We start from the raw sequence: 24,588 nt of genomic DNA, 5'->3' as shown, positions 1-24,588 counted from the left end.
ACAAGATGCTCATATAATCAGCCATAGGGCTCTAAGCCTTAAAAATAAAGCACCAAAACAACAGTCTGCACTTTATTTAAAATTGTGCGCCCAGAATTAAAAAAATTAGCCTAAATACAAGCCAAGGTCCCCACGGGAGAGAGCTGAGCTCGTGCCTCAAAGCGTTTCAAAGTTCCGTTAAATGGGATAGCGCAGCACAATAAAAAATTGAAAAAGGCAAATCGAAGGCCAGCGCCAAGCAGCTTCAAACGTAACCAACAGTAGACAATGCAGAAAAGTCGCTGGAGAACATACAAATGACGCTCACCATGAACATAAGGCAGCGAAACCGGGCTCTTTCCTCGACCAAGGAACCCGAAGAAGGCGTTGCCTCAGTGCCCGGCAAAATCCTGAGGTGAAGGCGTTCCGGTCGTCTAGTGCAGAAGAGGACACGGCCGGTGGGATTCGCCGAATCGCTCCAAATTCTCCTGGAGGAACTGTGAAACGAGTACAGCCAGAAGGGCACGTCAACAGTCGCACCGCTCAATTCGCCGAGCAAGAGGTATCGAACTCTGTGCACGGCTGATGTACATAGTTTGGATTATTTACAGGTCTTGTAGTGATGTAGCATTCTAAAATTGCAAGAGTATATTTCGTGTTACATGTCTTTTAATTCTGATTGGAAGCACAGGCAGATCACGCCCATCGTCAGTGTGCCTCCAGGATTGTACGGTTCACGTGTAAAAGGGGGGCGGGAGGAGGTTATATAGCGGTTACTCAGCATGGCATCACTCCTGTCCAAGTTTGAACCAAGCCACAGACTACCGTTACCCGTTACTGAGTGGTGGAAACTGATTAGTATTTTCCTACCCACATTGATTTTCATGGTTATTTTCTAGTCTTCTAGCAATGTCCCACACTTACAGGTACTGCAATAGTTTATACAGTGTTTTGGTAGGTTATATACCATCCATTTTGGCTGGGAACTCTGTCGGACCGAGACTGACGTTGTCCATCCAAAACGCTACTTTTTGAGAGCGCCATGGTTGGGGGAGCTTGATTCTGACTGGGCCGAAGAAAACGAAGGTGGGAAATGCTTGGCGCTTATCTGAAAATCAGCGACATACTTCCGGCGACGTGCTGGGACCCATTTGCCATGGACGGGATGGCTCTGCCTGTAGTGTCTGCTATTTTAACGGAGACGATAGTGCATATTTCTCCAACATTCGTGAGGGGGGTGGGGAGGGGGGATGATGGGTGAGTGGCTAGTCTAGTGTTGGGCAAACATGTAGAGCGTTCTTCTTCATGGCCCGGGGGTCAGTGAGGCTGGCAGCTGCAGTGGCAGAGTGTTGTCTACCCTACAGCTGCGGCACTTTCCGCTGGAGATATTGGTCACCTCTCTAGGTGCGTATTTTCTCTCTCTCTCTCTCTCTCTCTCTCTCTCTCTCTCTCTCTCTTCGCCCGAACAGGACTTGAAAGGTTCAAAGGTACCGGCTGACCGCCGTATCATCATGAGGCTATAAGCATCATTGGATGGTGATATGGAGGGGCGTGTAGTCAGCACACTGCTCTCATCAGTTTTCACGACCGGAGCCCATACTCATTAGTCTAGTAGCTCCTCAGCTGGCCTCACGAGAGCTGAGTGCCCACTGGTTACCAACAGTGCATGGCAAACACGGACGGTCACTCATTCAAATGTTAGCCGAGTCCGACAGTGCTTAACTTCGGTGATCCGACGTGAAACGGCGTTATCACCGCGGCAACGCAATACCATTGGCGCGTATTTTGCAGCAGTGTGCTAGTTCTTATACACTCAGCATCTTTTCTTGGATATCGGTAAACTTCAGAATTCACCGAGCTAGGTGGCGCAGTTGTTAGCACACTGGACTAGCATTCAGGAGGACGACGATTCAGTCCCGCGTCGGGCTGTCCTGATTAAGGTCTTCCTTAATTTAAATAAATCGCTTCAGGTAATGGCGGGATGGTCCCTTTGAAAGCGCACTGCCGACTTCCTTCGCCATCCTTCCGTAATCCAATGGCACCGATGACCTCGCTCTTTGGTCTCCTCCCCAAAATCAATCAATCAAACCTCAGAATTTTGCTATAATGTAATAAATTTACCATGACAACATAACTTCCTAAAATGCGCTCGTTTTAACGCATAGACTAAGAGCTCACACAAACTACTAATGCAGTGCTGGCATAGCAGGGTCTATCTACTGCCCTCCTGACACAAATGTCAATCAGAAAATGAGTCTCGAACCTTGTTAAACCCAAGTGAAGAACAGTGACTGTAAACCTGATGGCAAATTATGAATCTCATACACTCAATACAGGAATGCTGGATTTGCGATGGGTGATCATGCACAGTTCCGAAAGGGTGGACTAAGAACGCCCTACCACGCCAGTGCTATCGTTAACCTTCACCGTAAATTATTGACCCGACTACCTTGGTGAACCCCGCCATTAGGCGAATGGCTCTCTGATATTGGACGAGGGCTTCTTGCTGTTGCTACTATTCCTGTCCCTGGTCGTCTGCTAAGATGCCCTTTATGCCATTACTACCAGTCAACTCTTCTGATACGCTCTCCTTCACAGCTTTGCGACGCTCCCCTTAATTTGCTCACCTCAGTTCCTAACCACCGACTCCACTAAATTTAGTTGGTTCTTATGCGCTTATACACTTTCCTGGCTAACAGTGCCTGACTGCCAATAGTGGAAAATGCAAATACAGTCCGATATTCTCCACCTGTGCCGTCCCGAAATGCAACGTGTTGTTCCTTTTCATGCACACAAAAATCATCCAAAAAAGCAAGTGAGTCCATCACCATGTTAAACGAAAAGAAATAAAGCCATATAGAGCTTAGACAGAATAGTCACTGTGATCCGATGTATTTTAATAAATACTTTGCCAGTCAAAATTGAACCGTTGCAGCCGCTAACTTCAGCATCAATCTCATATTAAATGAAAGAGTGGAAGCTGTCAGCAAGGCTAAGGGTGAGCAAACACCATATTGAACTCCAGCATTACCGATGGAGGGCGCCACGAACTTGAAAGTCATTTTCAGCTAGATGTCCGAATACTTTTAATCACATAGTGTATGTCCGTTGCTGATGCATGTCTAATGCGTAATATCTTCCTTCCCAATACAGTATTATAATAACTTTTCTCCTCGTTCAAACTGTTCATAATAGTACACTTCCGTTGGAAATAGATTAAACTGGAATGTGTATAGAATTTGCTTTGACTCATTAGTGTTGTGTGGCGTCGTTATCTCTACCAACAGGGGAAAAGTGTTCTTTCGTAACACATGCACTATAATGTCATACACACACACACACACACACACACACACACACACATACACTATTAATGTAATGGTGGCCTAACAATGATAGACAAATCGTGTATGTCCAGGCAAATGCTGCTGCACTGTGATTGGCTGTGAGCATAACGACATTAGTGCGCTGCTGAAGCAACACTGCTCTGTTGTGGCGAACGTCACCATGACGCAGTGCGATGGTGTCGTGAACGCAGAGAGCAGTGGCATGGATCTCAAATGTAATTGTATAAAATTGCGGAAAAATACGAAACCTTTGGAGAAATAAGCAAAATTTTTGGAAAATGTGGAAAAATATCAAAAATGGGGAAAATAGGAAAAATTGTGCAAAAATGAGTATTTATGTAACTGCGTTGGTATGGTCTCTGCTGGCGCTTCGAGCGCCAAATGTCTCCTAAATTTGATTTGTTATTAGCAAACAAACCTCAAGGGATGTGACTTAATGTAATTACATTAATTTTCTTCGACAAATAGACACATGCTGATTCTCTCGCTATGCTGCACAATTACAGTGTGAAGCCACCCACTGAGGTGCCCCAGTTGTAAAAGATGAAGATGGGGACGGGTGCTTCAATCTCGTTGGTCCAGGAGAGAGAGGAAGGATGGTGGGAGAGAGGGGATGGAGGGGGTGGGGATCTCCCTGATTACCTGGAATGTAGCACATACACGTGCTAATGATTTCCTGGTTCCCTGTGGAGAGGGGCTGTGGAGGGACGTGACTTTGATAATAAGTCGCCCAAGTTTTATTTGTAAACAAGTTTTCTTAATCTCACAAAGGCTTATATTATGCAAACAAATAGGTACATTACATATGTAGAATGTGAACAGTTGGGAATATGGGTCTCACTGGAAGCGTGCAAGGGATAAGGCCCTGTAGTCGCGCAGTTCATCTGTGTCCTTGGTGGCTCAGATCGTTAGAGCGTCTGCCATGTAAGCAGGAGATTCCGGTCGGGGAACACATTTTCAGCTTTCCCCAGCGAGGTATATCACCGACACCTGTCGGCAGCTGGGGGTTTCAATTACTTATCATTTATTGTAGAGAAGCGGCACGGTCATCAACGGTATCTGTTCTTTCGAGAACAGTTACTATCTTCATGTAAATACAAATGACTTGTTGGTTCTGTTAATTGACATAAATGGACGAAAGAAATGAAACACGTTGAATGATACTCCCTACACTCCAGCAAGAGACTACTGCAAAAAGCAGGCAACTGACAGAAAACTAATGCACAAGACCAGATCGGCAGTTGGAATTATATATTCTCAAATAAATGAGAGCTAACGTAATTTGCATACCTTCACTTCCTTTTGCCTTACAGGACAACCCAGCTAATTAAAGAGTTCAGTAGGCACAAGGCGGTAGAAGAACTATTTTTGGCAATAGATGGAAGCGCATTCTGTAGAGATCTGGAACATCATAGTATTCTGAGACCATGGGTCTGTTTACAGTAAATAAATAACATCTTTTGTAGTAAAACTGTAATTAACTCTACCAAAATATAAAGTAGAAAATAATTCCCACGTGAACGTTGCCTTCTTGAATGTAGAATAATGTCCCTTATCTTGAAGTGAATGTCTTCGACTAGTTCCCACCTGGCATAAAGCAAAAAATTAAAAATCCATAGAAATTCGTAAGATAACTGAACACACCTCTTACTAGTCACTTTTTCAACAAGTTATCGGGTCATCTGGGTTCAAAAATTCTGTTGGATATCCTGCTAACTGTAAAGCGCTACGTTTTCTTTAGTCGGTACAGGTAGCTTACAGGCTCTTGATTATTAACGGAATTTCAAACATTTGATTCGCTTTGTTATTATATGTCTTTACTCAATGCAAGAACTCTTTAACTATGGTATCTATAGAAACAGATAATAAGAGAAAGAATGAAGAGTCGTGCAAACATCTTAAGCACTGCCTCGTTTCACTGAGAGGGCGGTGAGCGCTTATATGCGACCTTGCACCTATTAAATTCAGTTTGGTGGTGAGATTACCATCGTTGAAAAATATTTTATCCGTTTCAGTAACGCTAATACAAACATCTTTTCACGATCTCCACTGTTTCGAGCAAGTAGAAGTAAGGATCGCTGCTCAGCTATTTCTGCACCTGGTCTGACTACCGGTTAAAGATTTTCGTAAATTCAACATTTCAAAACTACTTGACCTCTTTTCTGGAGGAGAAATAATGGTAAATTCTGTCTTGTCTTAGTTTTTGAAGTGATATTTCATATGAACTATTTTTTACATATAGCATTCTGAATAAGGGTGATTACCATCCTATTATTATTATATTTGAGGTTCCTTTCTACTGCCGCGCGAGATTAGCCAAGCGGTCTCAGGCGCTGCAGTCATGGACTGTGTTGCTGGTCCCAGCGGAGGTTCGAGTCCTCCCTTGGGCATGGGTGTGTGTATTTGTCCTTAAGATAATTTAGGTTAAGTAGTGTGTAAGCTTAGGGACTGATGACCTTAGCAGTTAAGTCCCATAAGATTCCATTCACATTTGAACATTTTTTTCCTTTCTATTACGCGTCTTTGGCTTGCCATAAAATTCTTGTAAGTGATTCTACTGTTTCGTAGTCTTAAATTCTAATTATTAGTATACTCTATTACATTAATTACATACAGCACTATGACTACAAAAATCGTTTGGGATGAATACATACACTTAACCCAAATGAACTTTGGTAGTGTTTTTCAACCTACCTTAATATACGTCCTATAACAATACTAAACTTTTCTTTAGGAAAAGTTAGGAATTAAACTCACGTTTTCATCTTACTTATGTTACATCCTGTTCTGTCTTTCAGCTATCCTCGGAAACGACACGATGAAGCAAGAGTTACAGCAGGAGAGCAAGAGGCTGCTTCCTTTAGCGTTATCTTACGACTCGTCGCAGCAGGCGGACTTTATAACCGAGAAAATTAACGACTTCTACTTCCCCTCTGGGGAGATTACTCCAGACAAACTAACACAAGTAAGTAGATCTCTTTGCAAAATTCAGTGACACCTTTTGTTGTGCCCTCATCAACTGAGCTGTGAATGTGTAAGTATGCAAAATAAGCTGTTTGGGAAACTTATAAATACACTCCTGGAAATGGAAAAAAGAACACATTGACACCGGTGTGTCAGACCCACCATACTTCCTCCGGACACTGCGAGAGGGCTGTACAAGCAATGATCACACGCACGGCACAGCGGACACACCAGGAACCGCGGTGTTGGCCGTCGAATGGCGCTAGCTGCGCAGCATTTGTGCACCGCCGCCGTCAGTGTCAGCCAGTTTGCCGTGGCATACGGAGCTCCATCGCAGTCTTTAACACTGGTAGCATGCCGCGACAGCGTGGACGTGAACCGTATGTGCAGCTGACGGACTTTGAGCGAGGGCGTATAGTGGGCATGCGGGAGGCCGGGTGGACGTACCGCCGAATTGCTCAACACGTGGGGCGTGAGGTCTCCACAGTACATCGATGTTGCCGCCAGTGGTCGGCGGAAGGTGCACGTGCCCGTCGACCTGGGACCGGACCGCAGCGACGCACGGATGCACGCCAAGACCGTAGGATCCTACGCAGTGCCGTAGGGGACCGCACCGCCACTTCCCAGCAAATTAGGGACACTGTTGCTCCTGGGGTATCGGCGAGGACCATTCGCAACCGTCTCCATGAAGCTGGGCTACGGTCCCGCACACCGTTAGGCCGTCTTCCGCTCACGCCCCAACATCGTGCAGCCCGCCTCCAGTGATGTCGCGACAGGCGTGAATGGAGGGACGAATGGAGACGTGTCGTCTTCAGCGATGAGAATCGCTTCTGCCTTGGTGCCAATGATGGTCGTATGCGTGTTTGGCGCCGTGCAGGTGAGCACCACAATCAGGACTGCATACGACCGAGGCACACAGGGCCAACACCCGGCATCATGGTGTGGTGAGCGATCTCCTACACTGGCCGTACACCACTGGTGATCGTCGAGGGGACACTGAATAGTGCACGGTACATCCAAACCGTCATCGAACCCATCGTTCTACCATTCCTAGAACGGCAAGGGAACTTGCTGTTCCAACAGGACAATGCACGTCCGCATGTATCCCGTGCCACTCAACGTGCTCTAGAAGGTGTAAGTCAACTGCCCTGGCCAGCAAGATCTCAGGATCTGTCCCCCATTGAGCATGTTTGGGACTGGATGAAGCGTCGTCTCACGCGGTCTGCACGTCCAGCACGAACGCTGGTCCAACTGAGGCGCCAGGTGGAAATGGCATGGCAAGCCATTCCACAGGACTACATCCAGCATCTCTACGATCGTCTCCGTGGGAGAATAGCAGCCTGCATTGCTGCGAAAGGTGGATATACACTGTACTAGTTCCGACATTGTGCATGCTCTGTTGCCTGTGTCTATGTGCCTGTGGTTCTGTCAGTGTGATCATGTGATGTATCTGACCGCAGGAATGTGTCAATAAAGTTTCCCCTTCCTGGGACAATGAATTCACGGTGTTCTTATTTCAATTTCCAGGAGTGTAAGTACTTTACTCCGTAGAACTACAGCTTTATCAGAGTTTTACTAGCACCTTTATCAGGAACGAATGCATCAGCATACGAGATTCAAATACTTGAGAAAGGGATGAATGCAAGCGTTACTCTCGGGCATGATCTTCAGATGAATGTATTCCATATTTTTACATCATTGGGAACTTACAGACGTTGTACCAGCTATTACAAACACCAAATGCTTGTAGAATATTCTGGGAACAATATGTTAATACTTAAGCAAAAATGGTTCAAATGGCCCTGAGCACTATGGGACTTAACTTCCGAGGTCATCAGTCCCCCAGAACTTAGAACTACTCAAACCTAACTAAACTAAGGACATCACACACATCCATACCCGAGGCAGGATTCGAACCTACGACTGTATCGGTCGCGCGGTTCCAGACTGTAGTACCTACAGCCGCTCGGCCACTCCGCTGGCTGTACTTAACACTTTACTGCAAAGAAAATAAACGATATATGAACTTGGCAAGAACTCTGTTGGAAAAAACGTGAAACATACGTTATAATATCGAACATTTAAGATGATGTACAGTATGTGTGGGTTATTAACAACTTATGTATGCAAGTTACAATAAATTAATGGGACAGAGAGTAAAAATAGACATAAAACTGGAAAAAATCAGGTTCAACAGGTAGTAATTCCGCAGACAAGATAATGAGAATTTAGTGAAGACTTGAAAGTATAGAAAAGTAAATTAGGTAACAAACATAACAATTATTAAATAAATGTACTTTGGCAAACAAAAATGAGCTAGAATCATCAACTTCGTCTTGAAGTCGACTTCAATCTGTGTTAAAAACGAGTTAAAAATATGTCGATTTCAGACATAAGAAATAGGAATAAACACCATTGGCCACTGCTCGCTGCATACCACAACCGAAGTACGTTGTTTAAAACGTAGTGCCCAGCGTGGCCAAAGCCGAAGTATTCCTGCAGTGGGTCGTGATCAGCAGTGATGGAAGCCCTCACGAACTGGTGTAAAGACATTGGCTTGCCCCTAGAGCAGGCTAACACATTTGACCCATCAGGGGGGTAGTCACCTGCACAAGGAAATCAGTCGGCAGCTGACGCAACAGGGCGAAGGCATCAAGTTGTCTGCATACCGTCCTCAGTCCAGAAGGACGCCTGCAGCTACCAGAGGCAAAGTGTCTTCGGAGGGCGACTGGATGCTTTATTGGCACTGTAGTGGTCTTCGCCTCAAAATTAACAGCCGGAGAAGATGGTCCTACTCGGCATCACATACACATCCCAATACGGTACGTAAAGAGAACATCGGCGAGCATCTGAGAACATCTGAGAATGAGGGTCTCATTTCGTACTTACGAAAGCCTGCTGGCCTCTACATCTCCAGACGGTAGAACAGGCTATAGCAGCCAGGTGTTGCCACTGGGAGACCATGGCTTCATTTTTAGGCATTTTCTACATGAGCCAATCAGGAGCTGAAGAATTGCCTGCTTCGCCCTTCAGAGGCCTTTTCCAGCATTTAATGCTTTCGTCAGCTTCGTGACCAGGCGCTCCCCTCTGTATTTCATCGTTTTGCTGAGTGTCACAGCAGCAGTTCATAGGGACCGACTAAGTCATGCTGGTACAGCACAGCGTAGAACATACGTGTCAGTCCTACAGCTCCAGTTACTGTTTACTGGGTATTGGAAGAATCAGGATTGAGAGAGAAGTCCCTCAAATTATCACCAAAACTATTCTATTATCAGCGATCAAAGTGCAATTTTTCAGATCCTTGAACTGGGAAAACGTATCTGATCTTCGTTGTCTTTTTTTTATATTACTGAGCTACACTGTCGGCTAAAAGAAACGTAACACTACGAAGGAGTTGTGCAACATAAAAAAAAATTGGTAGGCATGTTTCCACCGGTGAAGGATGATGTCCAAATTTCATGTTAGTCGCATACAAATGCAGCTAGTTGTCCCACTACGAAGATGCAAATCAGGTTTGCTTTAAATACGACTGCTTCACCACGAAGATGACGTGCTACAGACGCGGAATTTAACCGACAGGAAGAAGATGCTGTGAAATGCAAATGATTAGCTTTTCAGAGCATTCACACAAGGTTGGCGCCGGTGGCGACACCAACAACGTGCTGACATGAGGAAAGATTCCAGCCGATTCCTTATACACAAACAGTTGACCGCCGTTGCCTGGTAAAACGTTGTTGTGATGACTCGTGTAAGGAGGAGAAATGCGTACCATCACGTTTCCGACTTTGATAAAGGTCGGATTGTAGCCCATCGCGATTGCGGTTTATCGTATCGCGACATAGCTGCTCGCGTTGGTCGAGATCCAATGACTGTTTGCAGAATATGGAATCGGTGGGTTCAGGAGGGTAGTACGGAACGCCGTGCTGGACCCCATCGGCCTCGTATCACTAGCAGTCGAGATGACAGGCATCTTATCCACATGGCTGTAACGGATCGTGCTGTCACGTTTCGGTCACTAAGTCAACAGATGGGGACGTTTGCCAGACAACAACCATCTGCACGAACAGTTCGACGACGTTTACAGCAGCATGGAGTATCAGCTCGTTGACCATGGCTGCGGTTACCCTTGACGCTGCATCACAGACAGGAGCGCCTGCGATGGTGTACTCAACGACGAACCTGGTGCACGAATGGCAAATCGTCATTTTTTCGGATGAATCCGGGTTGTGTTTACAGCATCATGGTGGTCGCATCCGTGTTTGGCGACATCGCGATGAACGCACATTGGAAGCGTGTATTCGTCATCATAGAAAGAAGGATCCTTTATTGTATGATTATATGATAGCGGAACAAACACTGGTAGCAGTTACTTCTGTAAAATATCTGGGAGTATGCGTACGGAACGATTTGAAGTGGAATGATCATATAAAACTAATTGTTGGTAAGGCGGGTACCAGGTTGAGATTCATTGGGAGAGTGCTTAGAAAATGTAGTCCATCAACAAAGGAGGTGGCTTACAAAACACTCGTTCGACCTATACTTGAGTATTGCTCATCAGTGTGGGATCCGTACCAGGTCGGGTTGACGGAGGAGATAGAGAAGATCCAAAGAAGAGCGGCGCGTTTCGTCACTGGGTTATTTGGTAACCGTGATAGCGTTACGGAGATGTTTAATAAACTCAAGTGGCAGACTCTGCAAGAGAGGCGCTCTGCATCGCGGTGTAGCTTGCTCGCCAGGTTTCGAGAGGATGCGTTTCTGGATGAGGTATCGAATATATTGCTTCCCCCTACTTATACTTCCCGAGGAGATCACGAATGTAAAATTAGAGAGATTAGAGCGCGCACGGAGGCTTTCAGACAGTCGTTCTTCCCGCGAACCATACGCGACTGGAACAGGAAAGGGAGGTAATGACAGTGGCACGTAAGGTGCCCTCCGCCACACACCGTTGGGTGGCTTGCGGAGTATCAATGTAGATGTAGATGTAGATCGCCATACTGGCGTATAACCCGGCGTGATGGTATGGGGTGCCATTGGTTACACGTCTCGGTCACCTCTTGTTCGCACTGACGGCACTTTGAACAGTGGACGTGACATTTCAGATGTGTTACGACCCGTGGCTCTACCCTTCATTCGATCCCTGCGAAACCCTACATTTCAGCGGAATAATGCACGACCGCATGTTGCAGGTCCTGTACGGGCCTTTCTGGATACAGAAAATGTTCGAATGCTTCCCTGGCCAGCACATTCTCCAGATCTCTCACCAACTGAAAACGTCTGGTCAATGGTGGCCGAGCAACTGGCTCATCACAATACACCAGTCACTACTCGTGATGAACTGTGGTATCGTGTTGAAGGTGCATGAGCAGCTGTACCTTTACACCCCATCCAAGCTCTGTTTGACTCAATGCCCAGGCGTATCAAGGCCGTTATTACGGCCAGAGGTGGTTGTTCTGGGTACTGATTTCTGAGGATCTATGCACCCAAATTGCGTGAAAATGTAATCACATATCAGTTCTAGTATAATATATTCGTCCAATGAATACCCGTTTATCGTCTGCATTTCTTCTTGGTGTAGCAATTTTAATGGCCAGTAGTGTACCATTGAGTTTGGATTTCGTGAGTTGATTTTGGTCAAGATTGCCTTTAAGGCGGCAAAGAGGACATTATCAACATCTCACTGAGTTTGAATGAGGTCGTGTAACTGGGTCACGAGAACTTAGATGTTCCTTTTGCGATATTACAGAAAGACTTGGGGAATGTAGTCACCGTACTTGGTGGCTGGCAGCCGTGGTCAAGAGAACGTACAGTGGCAAGAAGACCGGGCTCCGGACGGCCGTGCAGTACTACCGCGGAAGACCATCGTACTCGGCGTATGGATCTCGTGCATCGTACTGCAAATGCAGAGCAATTTGAGCAACATTTGGCAACACGGTGACACAACGAACTGTTGCAAATCGGTTACTTCAAGGACAGCACTCAACCAAACGCCCTGTAGCCTGCACTCCACTGACTCCAAACCACCGCCATTTACCACGTCAGTAGTGTCATACGAGAGTTCATTGGAGGGTAGGGTGGATGTCTGCTGCGTTTTCCGATGAAAGCTGATTTCGCCTCGATGCCGGTGATGGCGGTTACACATGTTATTACTGTACCAGATTTTCACATTTGCAATGGTTTTTCTGAGGCTTACATTAACCTGAGATCCTGAGAAGTTAATCACTTACACATGTTACCTAGATAGATGTACTCCCTAGATATCATTACTCTACATTAATAATTTTTTGGTGTTGTGATTTTTTTTCCGTCAATGTATGTAAACATCAAAGCAAAACTGTCCTGAAGTGCTTATAGTAATTAATAAGTGTTTCCAAATGAAACTTCGTCTGTGTAAAGATTGGACGACTGAACAGTGGAAAAACGTTGTGCGTAGTGACGAATCACGGTACACAATGTGGCGATCCGATGGCAGGGTATGGGTATGACGAATGCCCCGTGAACGTCATCTGCCAGCGTGTGAACAGTAAAATTCGGAGGCGGTGGTATTATGGTGTGGTCGTGTTTTCCATGGAGGGGGCTTGCACCCCTTGTTGTTTTGCGTGGCACTAACGCAGCACAGGCCTACATTGATGTTTTAAACACCTTCTTTCATCCCACTGTTGAAGAGAAGTTGGGGGATGGCAGTTGCATGTTTCAACACGATCAGGCTCCTGTTCATAACGCACGGACTGTGGCGGAGTGGTTACATGACAATAACATCTCTGTAATGGACTGGCCTGCGCAGAGTCCTGACCTGAACCCTACAGATCACCTTTGGGATATTTAGGAACGCCGAGTTCATGTCAGACCTTACCCACCGACATCGATACCTCTCCTCAGTGCAGTACTCCGTGGAGAATGGGCTGCCATTCCCCATGAAACCTTCCAGCACCAGATTGAACGTTTTCCTACGAGAGTGGAAGCTGTCATCAAGGCCAAGGGTAGACCAACACCATACTGAATTCCAGCATTACCGACGAACTTGAAAGTCATTTTCAGCTAGGTGTTTGAATACTTTTGATCGCATAGTGTATGTCCGTTGTTGATACACATCTAATGCATAATATCTTCCTTCCCAACACAATATCATAATAACTTTTCTCCTAATTCACGCTGTTCATAATACTACATAGGCTATCGTGTTTATCTCAAATACCTCATTTACAAAATGCGTCTAATACTGAAGTGTAAGCTGTAGTGTAATATACGAACATACAATTTCAGTTATCGATGGTAAAAATGTTGAAAACTGATGTAAAAACCTTAGTCGACAAAATGTGATCATTTAGTATTGTGGTAGGGTATTATTTACATTACTTACAGCTTCCATCTTTTCTAGTGCGTTTTCAGGCAATTTTTACGCATGCTACTTATTTCCCAGCGTCCTGAATACTCTATGATGTTTCTAGAGACGATCCAGTTGTCATTTTCTATCACGCACGACATTCCGTCCCAGAAACTGCAACATATTTTCGGACGAGCCTTAGAAAATTTCCATGCGCAACTAATGTCCTCTAAATCTATATCTACAATCTGCAAATCACCTTGTGTTGTGTCTCGGAGCGCACTTTCTGTACCACTGTCACATATCCCATTTCCTGTTCCACTTACGAATAGTTCGATTGCCGGTAAGCCTCCATGTGAATCTCTGATTTTATCTTCATGGGTTTTTCTCGAGATGTACGTAGGATGAAACAAAATATTGGTTCACTCTTGTAGGAACGCACGCTCTCGGGACTTTAACAATAAACTACGCCTTGATGCAGAACGCCACTCTTACAGCGTCTGCCACTGAGTTATAGAAACGAAATGGAGACGTTAGTTGCCATTGGGCATTGATGTGTATCAATAGGGAAAGTTGAAAATTAGTGCTGGACCGGGACTTAAACCTGAACAATTCCGTTTATAGGGAACGGTCACCTCCACCACCTCTGCCACGGTCCCTGAGCGACTCAAATTTCCAGCTTAACCACACGATTCTGACGTAGTGCTGCTACCTGTTATTCGCATTATTGGCAGCGTATGGCAGATTCCTTTAAGAGGTGTAGCGTATTATCCATCCGCAATGAAGGGATCATTGGGATGCCTTGTCCGAAAGAACACACACACACACACACACACAGAGACACACACACACACACACACACACACACACACACACACACACGCACGCACACACACACACACACACTCACTCACTCACGCGCCGTATAATGGTTGTTCATCTCTGTAATGCTTTCGTGACAATTAAATGAACCTATAACGAAACGTGCCGCTCGTCTTTGGATCTTCTCTATTTCCTCTCTCTCTCACCGATAGAAGTAGACATCCTCGGTGTAGCAAAGCTGCTTAAATCACTTTACAAAGGCAAGGCGTCCGGTCCAGATTGTGTACCAGTCAAGTTTCTTTCAGAGTATACAGATACAATAGCTTCATATTTAGCAGTCATATACAACCGCTCGCTCACACAAAGATCCGTACCTAAAGACTGGAGAACAGCTCAAGTCACACCAATACTCAAAAAGGGAAGTAGGAGTAATCCGCTGAATTACAGACCTATATGGCTATATCACTAACATCGATTTGCATTAGTGTTGTGTTACATATACTGTTTCCGAACATTATGAATTACCTCGAAGAAAACGATTTATTGGCACATATTCAGCACAGATTCAGAAAATATCGTTCTTGTGAAACACAATTAGCTCTCCATACTCATGAAGTAATGAGCACTATCGACAGGGAGTGTCAAATTGATTTCTTATTTTTAGATTTCCAGAAGGCTTTCGACACCGTTCCTGATAAGCGTCTTCTAACCAAACAGCGTCCCTATGGAATATTGCCTCGGTTGTGCAACTGGACTCGTGATTTCCAGTCAGAAAGATCACAATTCGCAGTAATAGACGGAAAGTCGTCGAGAAAAACAGAAGTATATCCGGCGTTCCCCAAGGAAGAGTTATAGGCCCTCTATTGTTCCTGATCTATATTAACAACATAGGAGACAATCTGAGTAGGCGTATTAGATTGTTTGCAGATGAAGCTGTCATTTACCGTGTTGTAAAGTCATCAGATGACCAAAACGAATTGCAAAACTATTTAGATAAGATATCTGTATGGTGCAAAAAGTGGCAGTTGACCCTGAATAAAGAAAAGTGTGAAGTTATTCACATGAATACTAAAAGAAATCCGCTGAGTTTCGATTACGCGGTGAATCACACATATCTGAAGACTGTAAATTCGACCGAATACTTAGGGGTTACAATTACAAATAACCCAAATCGGAACGATCATTTAGATAATGTTATGTGTAGAGCAAACCAAAGACTGAGCTTCGTGGGCAGAAAAGTTAGAAGGTGCAACAGGTCTACTCAAGAGACTGGTTACACTACGCTCGTCAGCCCCATTCTGGAGTACTGCTGTGCCATGTGGGATCCGCATCAGTTGGGTCTGACGGATGACACCGAAAAAGTACAAAGAAGGGCAGCTCGTTTTGCATTATCAGGAAATAGGGGGCAGAGTGCCACAGGCATGAAACGTGAATTGGAGTGGCAATCATTAAAACAAAGGCGTTTTTCGTTCCGACGGGATCCTCTCATGAAACTTAAATCACCAGTTTTCTCCTCCGATTGAGAAAACATTCTGTTGGCACCCACCTACATAGGGAGAAATGATCATCGCGATAAAATAAGGGAAATCAGGTCTCGCAAAGAATAATTTAAGTACTCGTTTTTCCCGAATGCCATTCGAATGCAGAGCGGTTGAGAGAGAGCTTGATGGTGGTTCATTGAACCCTCTGTCAGGCACTGTATTGTGAATATCAGAGTAACCACGTAGATGTAGATTGTCAAGTACGTCTAGACTGAAGTGACATCAATATTACATCGTTAGTGAACTCTCTTATAGCTCTAACTGTTTCAATAAGATAGTAAATGACGTAATATATTGAAAATAAAACTTTAGTTACGGTGTGAGGGTAGTTTGACAGTTCCGCTCTTACGATGCTATATACTTACATCGTTTACGCAGAAAGTTTGCCTCTCACCACAGACAGTGCCGTGGCCAACGTCCTTCAGTAAACGACCGAGAGTAGTAGGGTTCACTTATAGTTGTCAGTTCTAACAGACAAGGAACACTGGCGAAGTAACAGCATAAATCAATGTGGCACGTAAGACAACTATATACGTAAGCACAGTACGGCGAAATGTGGCGTTAACGGTGGGCTATGACAGCAGACGACCGAGGCTTTTGCTAACAGCATGACATTGCCTGCAGGGCCTCACATGGACTCACGATCGTATCAGTTGGACCCAAGACTACTGGTAAACAGGTTTCCTGGTCAGGTGAACCCCGATTTGAGTTGGTAAGACCTGATGGTAGGGTTCAAGTGTAGCGCAGAGCCCACGTAGGAGTGGACTCAGTCTGTCAACGCAAAAGGGTGGTGGCTCTACACTGGCGTGGGCTGTGCTTACAAGAAATGAACTGTGTCCTCTGTTCCAGCTGAACGGATCATTGGCCGAAAATGGTTATGTTCAGCTACATGGAGACCATTTGCAGCCATTCATGGACTTCACGTTCCCCAGCAAGGATGTCATGTTAACGTGCCACAACTGTATAAAATTGGTTTGAAGAACATTCTGAATAAGTAGAAAGAATGATTTGGCCACCCGTATCATTAGACCTGAATCCCATCGAACATCCATGGGACATAATCAAGGTTTCAGTTTGTGCACAACATCCAGCACCACCAACATTTTCGCATTCGTGGACGGTTCTAGAGGCAGCATGACGCAATATTTCTGCAGGGGACTTCCAATGACTTGTTGAGTGCATGTCACGTCGATTTGCCAATGACTTTTGTCACTTCAGTGTATTTCCTACGTGATACAAAAGTAGGAGTAATTTCATGAAGCAAAGATTCCAATGAACGAAGTGTATTAGGATAAGTTTTTTGTCGATTAGTGATGTCTTTGAGTAATTACTTAAGTGAACTGTGTTAATGCAGAAGAAACAGGAATGCCTCAGACTTGAGGCAGCCGTGATAATACAAAAGCAGGACGTGCGTGTAATTGTGCTCAAAACCAGGAATACGACTGTGTCGCCATGTTTAGCCCTTGCACGTGGCGATAACGCACCTTCCGTCTCTGGACACTGCACATTCAATCCAACACAGTGGTACTCAATCCAGAAAGGACAATGATAGTTTTTTAAACATTAATAATCATTAATATTGACTTCCTGTAACGCGAAAGAGCCAAAAATCGTAATACTGGCACTGTATTTATACTGTACATGTTCCCAGCTACACCCCTGTTAGCTGTATCAGGGCAGGAATTGGTTCGCAAAGTCATTATTACTACGGTTACCCACTGATGTATTTTGATATACACAAATATAAAGCATCTCTCTCAGGCGACGTGGCAATAACAATCCAGTTTGCGGAGATCTTCAACATACTCACCTGAGCACATGACTTTGGGTGCACGTATTACGGGTTTTCTGTTCTAGTTCGAACCTGTCTCGGACTTCTTGATGTATTAATTTACTGTCTCCACTGTGAACTGTCCAGTCCCTTCCTTAGTGTCCGAAATGTTATGAAGCAAACTTCATTGTCTGACAAAATTTGTCCGTGCTATCTTCAGAGTCACCCCTTGGGGAACGTATGTAAAGTTTGCTCGGAAGATTACATCACAAGCCCCCCTGCACCACCTAACTGAGCAATGATCAATATGGTGCAACTGCTCTGTTCAGTGACAGTCTCATTAAATTCCAGAAAATCGGCCACTTGCCAGAATGCACAGAAACATACAGATGCATGCTCTTGTGCTTAGCCAGCTGTAACGAGACTTGTGTCTGTTTAATTTTAATTAATTGATCGGACATGAAGTGTATTGTTCGAGTATTGTAAGTAGAATTTTCAAGTAAGACAACTCGTTATTTCAGTGTAGCTATATAACAGAGTGCTGTGACGTGCAATACGATGCCATAAGGGAGCAAAATACAAGCTGTATAGCATTTTCGTGCGAATTGCGCAGTGCTTGTAGTAGATTACACATATTTTTCTTCTATCGACTTAGTAATGTCTTGAATATCTTCATTGAATATGTTTCAATACGTTCCCTTTCATTGGAAGTAATGCCACTCAACGGTATGTCAAAGAGAATTCTGTGATACGTTCCATGTTAACAGAGGTATTTCATAACACAATAAGTAACAAATAAATATAAGACGTAATTTGAAGGCTATTCAAATATTTAGTGATTGCTGCCACCAAAATTTTCATTGCTTTCTTTTTCAGTTATTTTCGGATGCCTTCTTTGTCTGGAACACAGATGAAGTTATTAGGAAGTACAAAGACACAGCTCCGGTCTATTATTACTTATTTTCATATAAAGGGAGCCTGCGGATGCATCATGTGTTTGGAACAAAAGATTTAGGTAAGAAGATAAAGCAGATCCTTCAACTGCTGAAGAAAAATAACAAATGATGTGTCTTATGTTTAATTAATCTATTCTTTATACTAATGATCGTGAAGGTACTTGATTAGAAGAACGTAAATTAATGTTGAAAATGCATTTAACATACAATGTACTTAATTTAAAATGAATTCAATTTCTTTTCTGTATAGATTCACATTACGAGGGAAATGACAATTTTAGTTGCTTTCCAAAGTGTCAGGATTCGTGCACCAAACAGGCAGAAATAGTACCCCGACATTTTTCTATTTCCCAATAATGTATGTTATCACTAAAAGAAGTATGCACAGCAAAAAGTAAAATATCATTTAGCACAGTTAAATTAGCGTTACATTAGTTTATGAGAAAGGCTCAGATCCGACTTCAAATACGTAGCTTCTTAAGACACTTCACGCTACAAAAAAGACGTTTCTTAGGAACACAGTGTAAATAGATGACGGAATTTTGTTTGTCTTGAGTGCTGCGCCTCCCTTTGACGGATATGTCGATGAATTAGTGTTGTCTGGGAGAATTATGCCTTCAAATATCGTAACAGTCAAAGTTAGCGTAAGGAGGGCTATGTGTGAAGTGTTCAGTGAATTCGAAAGTAAAATTCTATGTACCGACTTGACAAAAAATCCTAGGAAGTTCTGATCTTACGTTAAATCAGTAAGTGGATCGAAACAGCACATCCAGACACTCTGGGATGATAATGGCATTGAAACAGAGGGTGACACGCGTAATGCTGAAATACTCAACACCTTTCTCCAAAGCTGTTTCACAGAGGAAGGCCGCACTGCAGTTCCTTCTCTAAATCCTCGCACGAACGAAAAAATGGCTGACATCGAAATAAGTGTCCAAGGAATAGAAAAGCAACTGAAATCACTCAACAGAGGAAAGTCCACTGGACCTGACGGGATACCAATTCGATTCTACACAGAGTACGCGAAAGATCTTGCCCCCCCCCCCCCCCCCCCCTTCTAAAAGCGGAGTACCGCAAGTCTCTAGAGGAACGGAAGGTTCCAAATGATTGGAAAAGAGCACAGGTATTCCAGTTTTCAAGAAGGGTCGTCGAGCAGATGCGCAAAACTGTAGGCCTATATCTCTGACATCGATCTGTTGTAGAATCTTAGAACGTGTTTTTTGCTCGCGTATCATGTCATTTCTGTAAACCCAGAATCTACTCTGTAGGAATCAGCATGGATTCCGGAAACAGCGATCGTTCGCTTTATTTGTTCATGAGGCCCAGAAAATATTAGATACAGGCTCCCAGGTGGATGCCATTTTCCTTGACTTCCGGATGGCTTTCGATACACTTCCGCACTGTCGCCTGATAAACAAAATAAGAGCCTGCGGAATATCAGATCAGCTGTGTGGCTGGATTGAAGAGTTTTCAGCAAACAGAACACAGCATGTTGTTCTCAATGGAGAGACGTCTACAGACGTTAAAGTAACCTGTGGCGTGCCACGGGGGAGTGTTATGGGACCATTGCTTTTCACAATATATATAAATGACCTAGTAGATAGTGTCGGTAATTCCATGCGGCTTTTCGCGGATGATTCTGTAGTATACAGAGAATTTGCAGCGTTTGAAAATTACACCGAAATGTAGGAAGATCTGCAGCGGATAAGCACTTGGTGTATGGAGTGGAAACTGACCCTTAACATAGACAAATGTAATGTATTGCTAATACATAGAAAGAAGGATCCTTTATTGTGTGATTATATGATAGCGGAACAAACACTGGTAGCAGTTACTTCTGTAAAATATTTGGGAGTATGCGTACAGAAGGATTTGAAGTGGAATGATCATATCAAATTAGTTGTTGGTAAGGCGGGTGCCAGGTTGAGATTCATTGGGAGAGTCCTTAGAAAATGTAGTCCATCAACAAGGGAGACGGCTTGCAAAACACTCGTTCGACCTATACTTGTGTATTGCTCAATAGTGTGAGAACCGTACCAGGTCGGGTTGACAGAGGAGATAGAGAAGGTCCGAAGAAGAGAGGCGCGTTTCGTCATGGGGTTATTTGGTAAGCGTGATAGTGTTAAGATGTTTAGCAAACTCAAGTAGCAGACTCTGCAAGAGAGGTGCTCTGCATGGCGGTGTAGTTTGCTGTCCAGGTTTCGAGAGGGTGCGTTTCTGGATGAGGTATCGAATATATTGCTTGCCCGTACTTATACCTCCCGAGGAGATCACGAATGTAAAATTAGAGAGATTCGAGCGCGCACGGAAGCTTTCCGGCAGTCGTTCTTCCTGCGAACCGTACGCGACTGGAACAGGAAAGGGAGGTAATGGCAGTGGTACGTAAAGTGCCCTCCGCCACACACCGTTGGGTAGCTTGCGGAGTTTAAATGTAGATGTAGATGTAAATGTAGAACAGCCAGTTTACACTAGGTGTTTGTAGATTGTTCCCTAATCACTCGTTATAACATCGATTGTTGGACTTTTTCACTCTTGGTTATTTTAAACTTTCTAATGTTACAACATCCGTAGACCAACTACTAGAATATTTTTATACAAACCTAAAATTCAGTCATCACTAATTGCCTGCTGTTGTATGCACAGTACAGAAGTGTAAAAAACAACAAATTTCATGGACACATACAACGTTCTCCTATGGCATAGTGGGGCAGACACAGCTAATGTTTTGCGCATCATTTCTATACGCATAGGATACCTAAAGTGTTTTCGACCAGTTATCCTCTTAATCAGTATGCGCTACATAAAAGGGGAACATTGCTGTTTACGAATGTTAGTGAGGACTTCAGCTAGTATCAGTGTTGGTGCAGAGTATGTATTTATAAAGATATAGGAGTATAGGATGTTAAGTACAGGAGATTACAATCACGAAATTATCTTTTAAAGCTTAAAATATTTTTTAGAGACAAAACACAATAAGACGCCAAGCACGTACTGTTGTTGTCATAAACGCTGAAGTCACTGCTTTTTTATTACTCGAGAAACAAATACAATTTAAAACTTTCCCAGTCTGCTCTGCCTTCAGTATATTGTCCCTCTAGACGAAAATCTGATACGGTACATTTGTATCAGTGAAGTAGTTATCGATTATGTAAAACACATATGAATGGAAGTGGTACCGTAAATAAGTAACATTCATAGCAAGAGGATTCTCCATTGAAACCAGTCATTTTGCATTGTAATTGGTTAAACGCAGCGTATGCACAGACAGTATGAACCTCTTTGGTGACAACTGGTTTTGAGTAGACGGCACTCATTGCAGGAACAGACAAGACCGCAGTTGCACTCGGAGGCATGAGCTGTGTTGGTGGCAGACCGCAGGCCCTAGTGGAAGCACAGCTGGCAATAAAGAAGGCTTTTATTCAATCAGGGTTCATGCCTAGACATGACTCTGTGAGGCACGACACGTCTCATTCTGTTGTCCTTGGCTGGCACTGACGTACAGGCGGCGGCTTCCCTCCTGGTGAGAGGATGCTGCCTAGGATGCCCGCAGTGCTGATGGCAGATCCGTGGGAGTTTCAGTGGCCTCTGCAGGCCACGGTCGTGACGTCTTAGTGGCAAAATACTGCTTCTTCAGCGATAGTGATCACTCGTGTTGGCATCCCCATATGTAATCACTCCGATATAGCCTACACTCATTTCTGCTACCTCAGACTCCACAATTCCACTGGATATCTGAGATAGTACTTCTACATTACTTATTCTAGCTTAACACCAACATTATCCTGCGCCTTACGTAAAGCCTAAGGAACGTGTAATTCGTCAACATCTACAACTAGTTTAATTTTCCGAGGACCGAAAAGTTCGAATAAATTAAAGGCAGGGGATCTCTCTGAAGGAACAGGCAAACTACCCACAAGCTTCTTCCTCTGCCTTTCGGTTCCCTTTTTCTCCTCCTCTCTGATCCCTTCTTTTTCCGTCTTTTCATCCTCTCCATAGTCAACACATTCCTCATATCCCGAAGTTTGTTTTTTGTTCGTACTGCCCTGCATCTTCCCCCTATACTCGGGAGTTTTATATTAAGCTATTTCCTTCACCTCAGCATCAAGTGCTTCAGATCTCATAGAACGCTCTGCCACCTTCGCTGACAGCTTACCCACTTCACCTCGTAAAATTCTCAATACCTCCTCTGTAGCAGCCACTAACGGTATCGAGAATTGTACTCCTGTTGGTCTAACCACGACGTGATTATCTCTTATGAGTTACACACTCATAAATACCACTATCCTAACTTCTGACTATCTTACGTGCTTAAATACTGAACCCTATTCCTTGCTCTGCGCGGAACACAATCAAATCATGAGAACACTTAACCATAATACTATAACAGTGCTTCAGTTCCTTAACTAGTCTCCCTGAGTGGCTGCTCGACGGCGCAGGTACAACCGCGGATGTATATAGCTTTCGATGTTGGAGGAACTTCATGAGAAGATTTTCGGATCGTGTTATGCTGAACGATTATGATGTCAATCTCCACTTCAGAAACAATACAAGCAGCCTGTAATCAGTAGTACATGACCAGTTTCCTTCGTCAAGGCTCACCATTGTATTGGAATACTCCTGATAATACAAGTAAGGATATTTAGAGGATCACTCGTGACCATTTGCAATCCTACTGAATTTGGTTTTATAGTGTCTTCTCCATCGTGTATATTACGTGAAGAAATTTCATTCATTTTGTGTGCTAAATATGAAAAGAAACGTTATGTTCTAAGCATTTCCTTTCAGATTATTATTAGTGTGCGTATTTTCTATCATAGCAATGAGTTACGTATTATTTTCAATTAATAAAATACAAGTATGTGAAACGGTAAACAAAAGAAATTCATGAACTCAGAACGTAAAATAACGATTAAAAGCGTAAAACAATTATATGTAAAATAAATAATTAGAACTGTTATGAATGTTTAGAAACCTCAATTAGCTATGTAGGAAATGCTCTGACACCACATTCCGTACAGCCTGATTTTCAGAAATAGTATTTCTGAAAAAAGTTTTAATACGCAGGGATGTAAGTGGTTTTTGTAATTTATATAGTAAAAAAAGTTTTTTTCAAAATTAGTTAACGGTTGTGAGATATTTTGCAAAATTTGAAATTAATAGCAAACGTTAATTACATACCGACCTTCATATGAAAAACTTTTTTTACGTATCATCGTCTCGAAAATATTCCCTCTAAAGCAAAATGCCAAATTACCTTTCGGGGTGGGTTTTACACCATAAAAGTGAGAATGGGCCCAAACAAATAAATGCGTAGTGCACTATTTTGCTCCCTTAACACATCCGCAAAGTTTCATCAAGATCGTTTATTGACACTTGGGAATGTTTCCTTTTAAGTCCTTGCAGGAACTCAGTCGCAGTCCGGTCTCGAACCGACGGCTTTTGCTGCCGATGCCCAGTCGTCTCACTGTCAGGCGTGTCACGTCGTGGAGGTGCTGCTGTTCTCCAGCGACGTGAATGCTCCTGCCGCAGAATCCAGACATACTTACATCGCTCCAGGGCGCATTTGTTTCACTAAAACAGGCCCCTAGTCACGTTACCCAACAGCAGACGCTTGTCCTGGTGTGGTGACAGAGACATGTTTATTCTGACGCACATGGCGCTACACTGCAGCTGCTGGCTGCGGCTGCTAATACAGTTCTTCACGGCAGTTTTCTCACTACTTGTTATTACTTTTGCACAGATACTGGCTAGTGAGGCTACAAGACAGTAGGAAATGTACGGGCAGCAAGTGGTTTACTACAAAACATGTCTTGCGACTTTTGCTAGCATTGTCAAATAACTGGAAGACGCCTCTGTTACAGCAGTTCTCCCTACTTCTGTGTACTGT

General features: G+C 43.8%; 1 protein-coding gene across 1 annotated transcript in view; it reads left to right on the top strand.

Annotated features, from left to right (window-relative positions):
* Positions 1 to 24,588, top strand: part of LOC124606302 (venom carboxylesterase-6-like) — a 328,193-nt gene that overhangs the window by 281,830 nt on the left and 21,775 nt on the right. Inside the window, exons 7-8 of the mRNA XM_047138284.1 lie at positions 6,125 to 6,291; positions 18,622 to 18,760. Coding sequence (XP_046994240.1) covers positions 6,125 to 6,291; positions 18,622 to 18,760 — 306 coding nt within the window. The remainder of the gene's footprint in view (positions 1 to 6,124; positions 6,292 to 18,621; positions 18,761 to 24,588) is intronic.

The sequence above is a fragment of the Schistocerca americana genome, chromosome 3 (assembly GCF_021461395.2).
Source record: "Schistocerca americana isolate TAMUIC-IGC-003095 chromosome 3, iqSchAmer2.1, whole genome shotgun sequence".
Classification (NCBI taxonomy): Eukaryota; Metazoa; Arthropoda; class Insecta; order Orthoptera; family Acrididae; genus Schistocerca; species Schistocerca americana.
The sequence above is the reverse complement of the archived record's forward strand: the minus strand, read 5'-3'. Positions and strand labels throughout refer to the sequence as shown.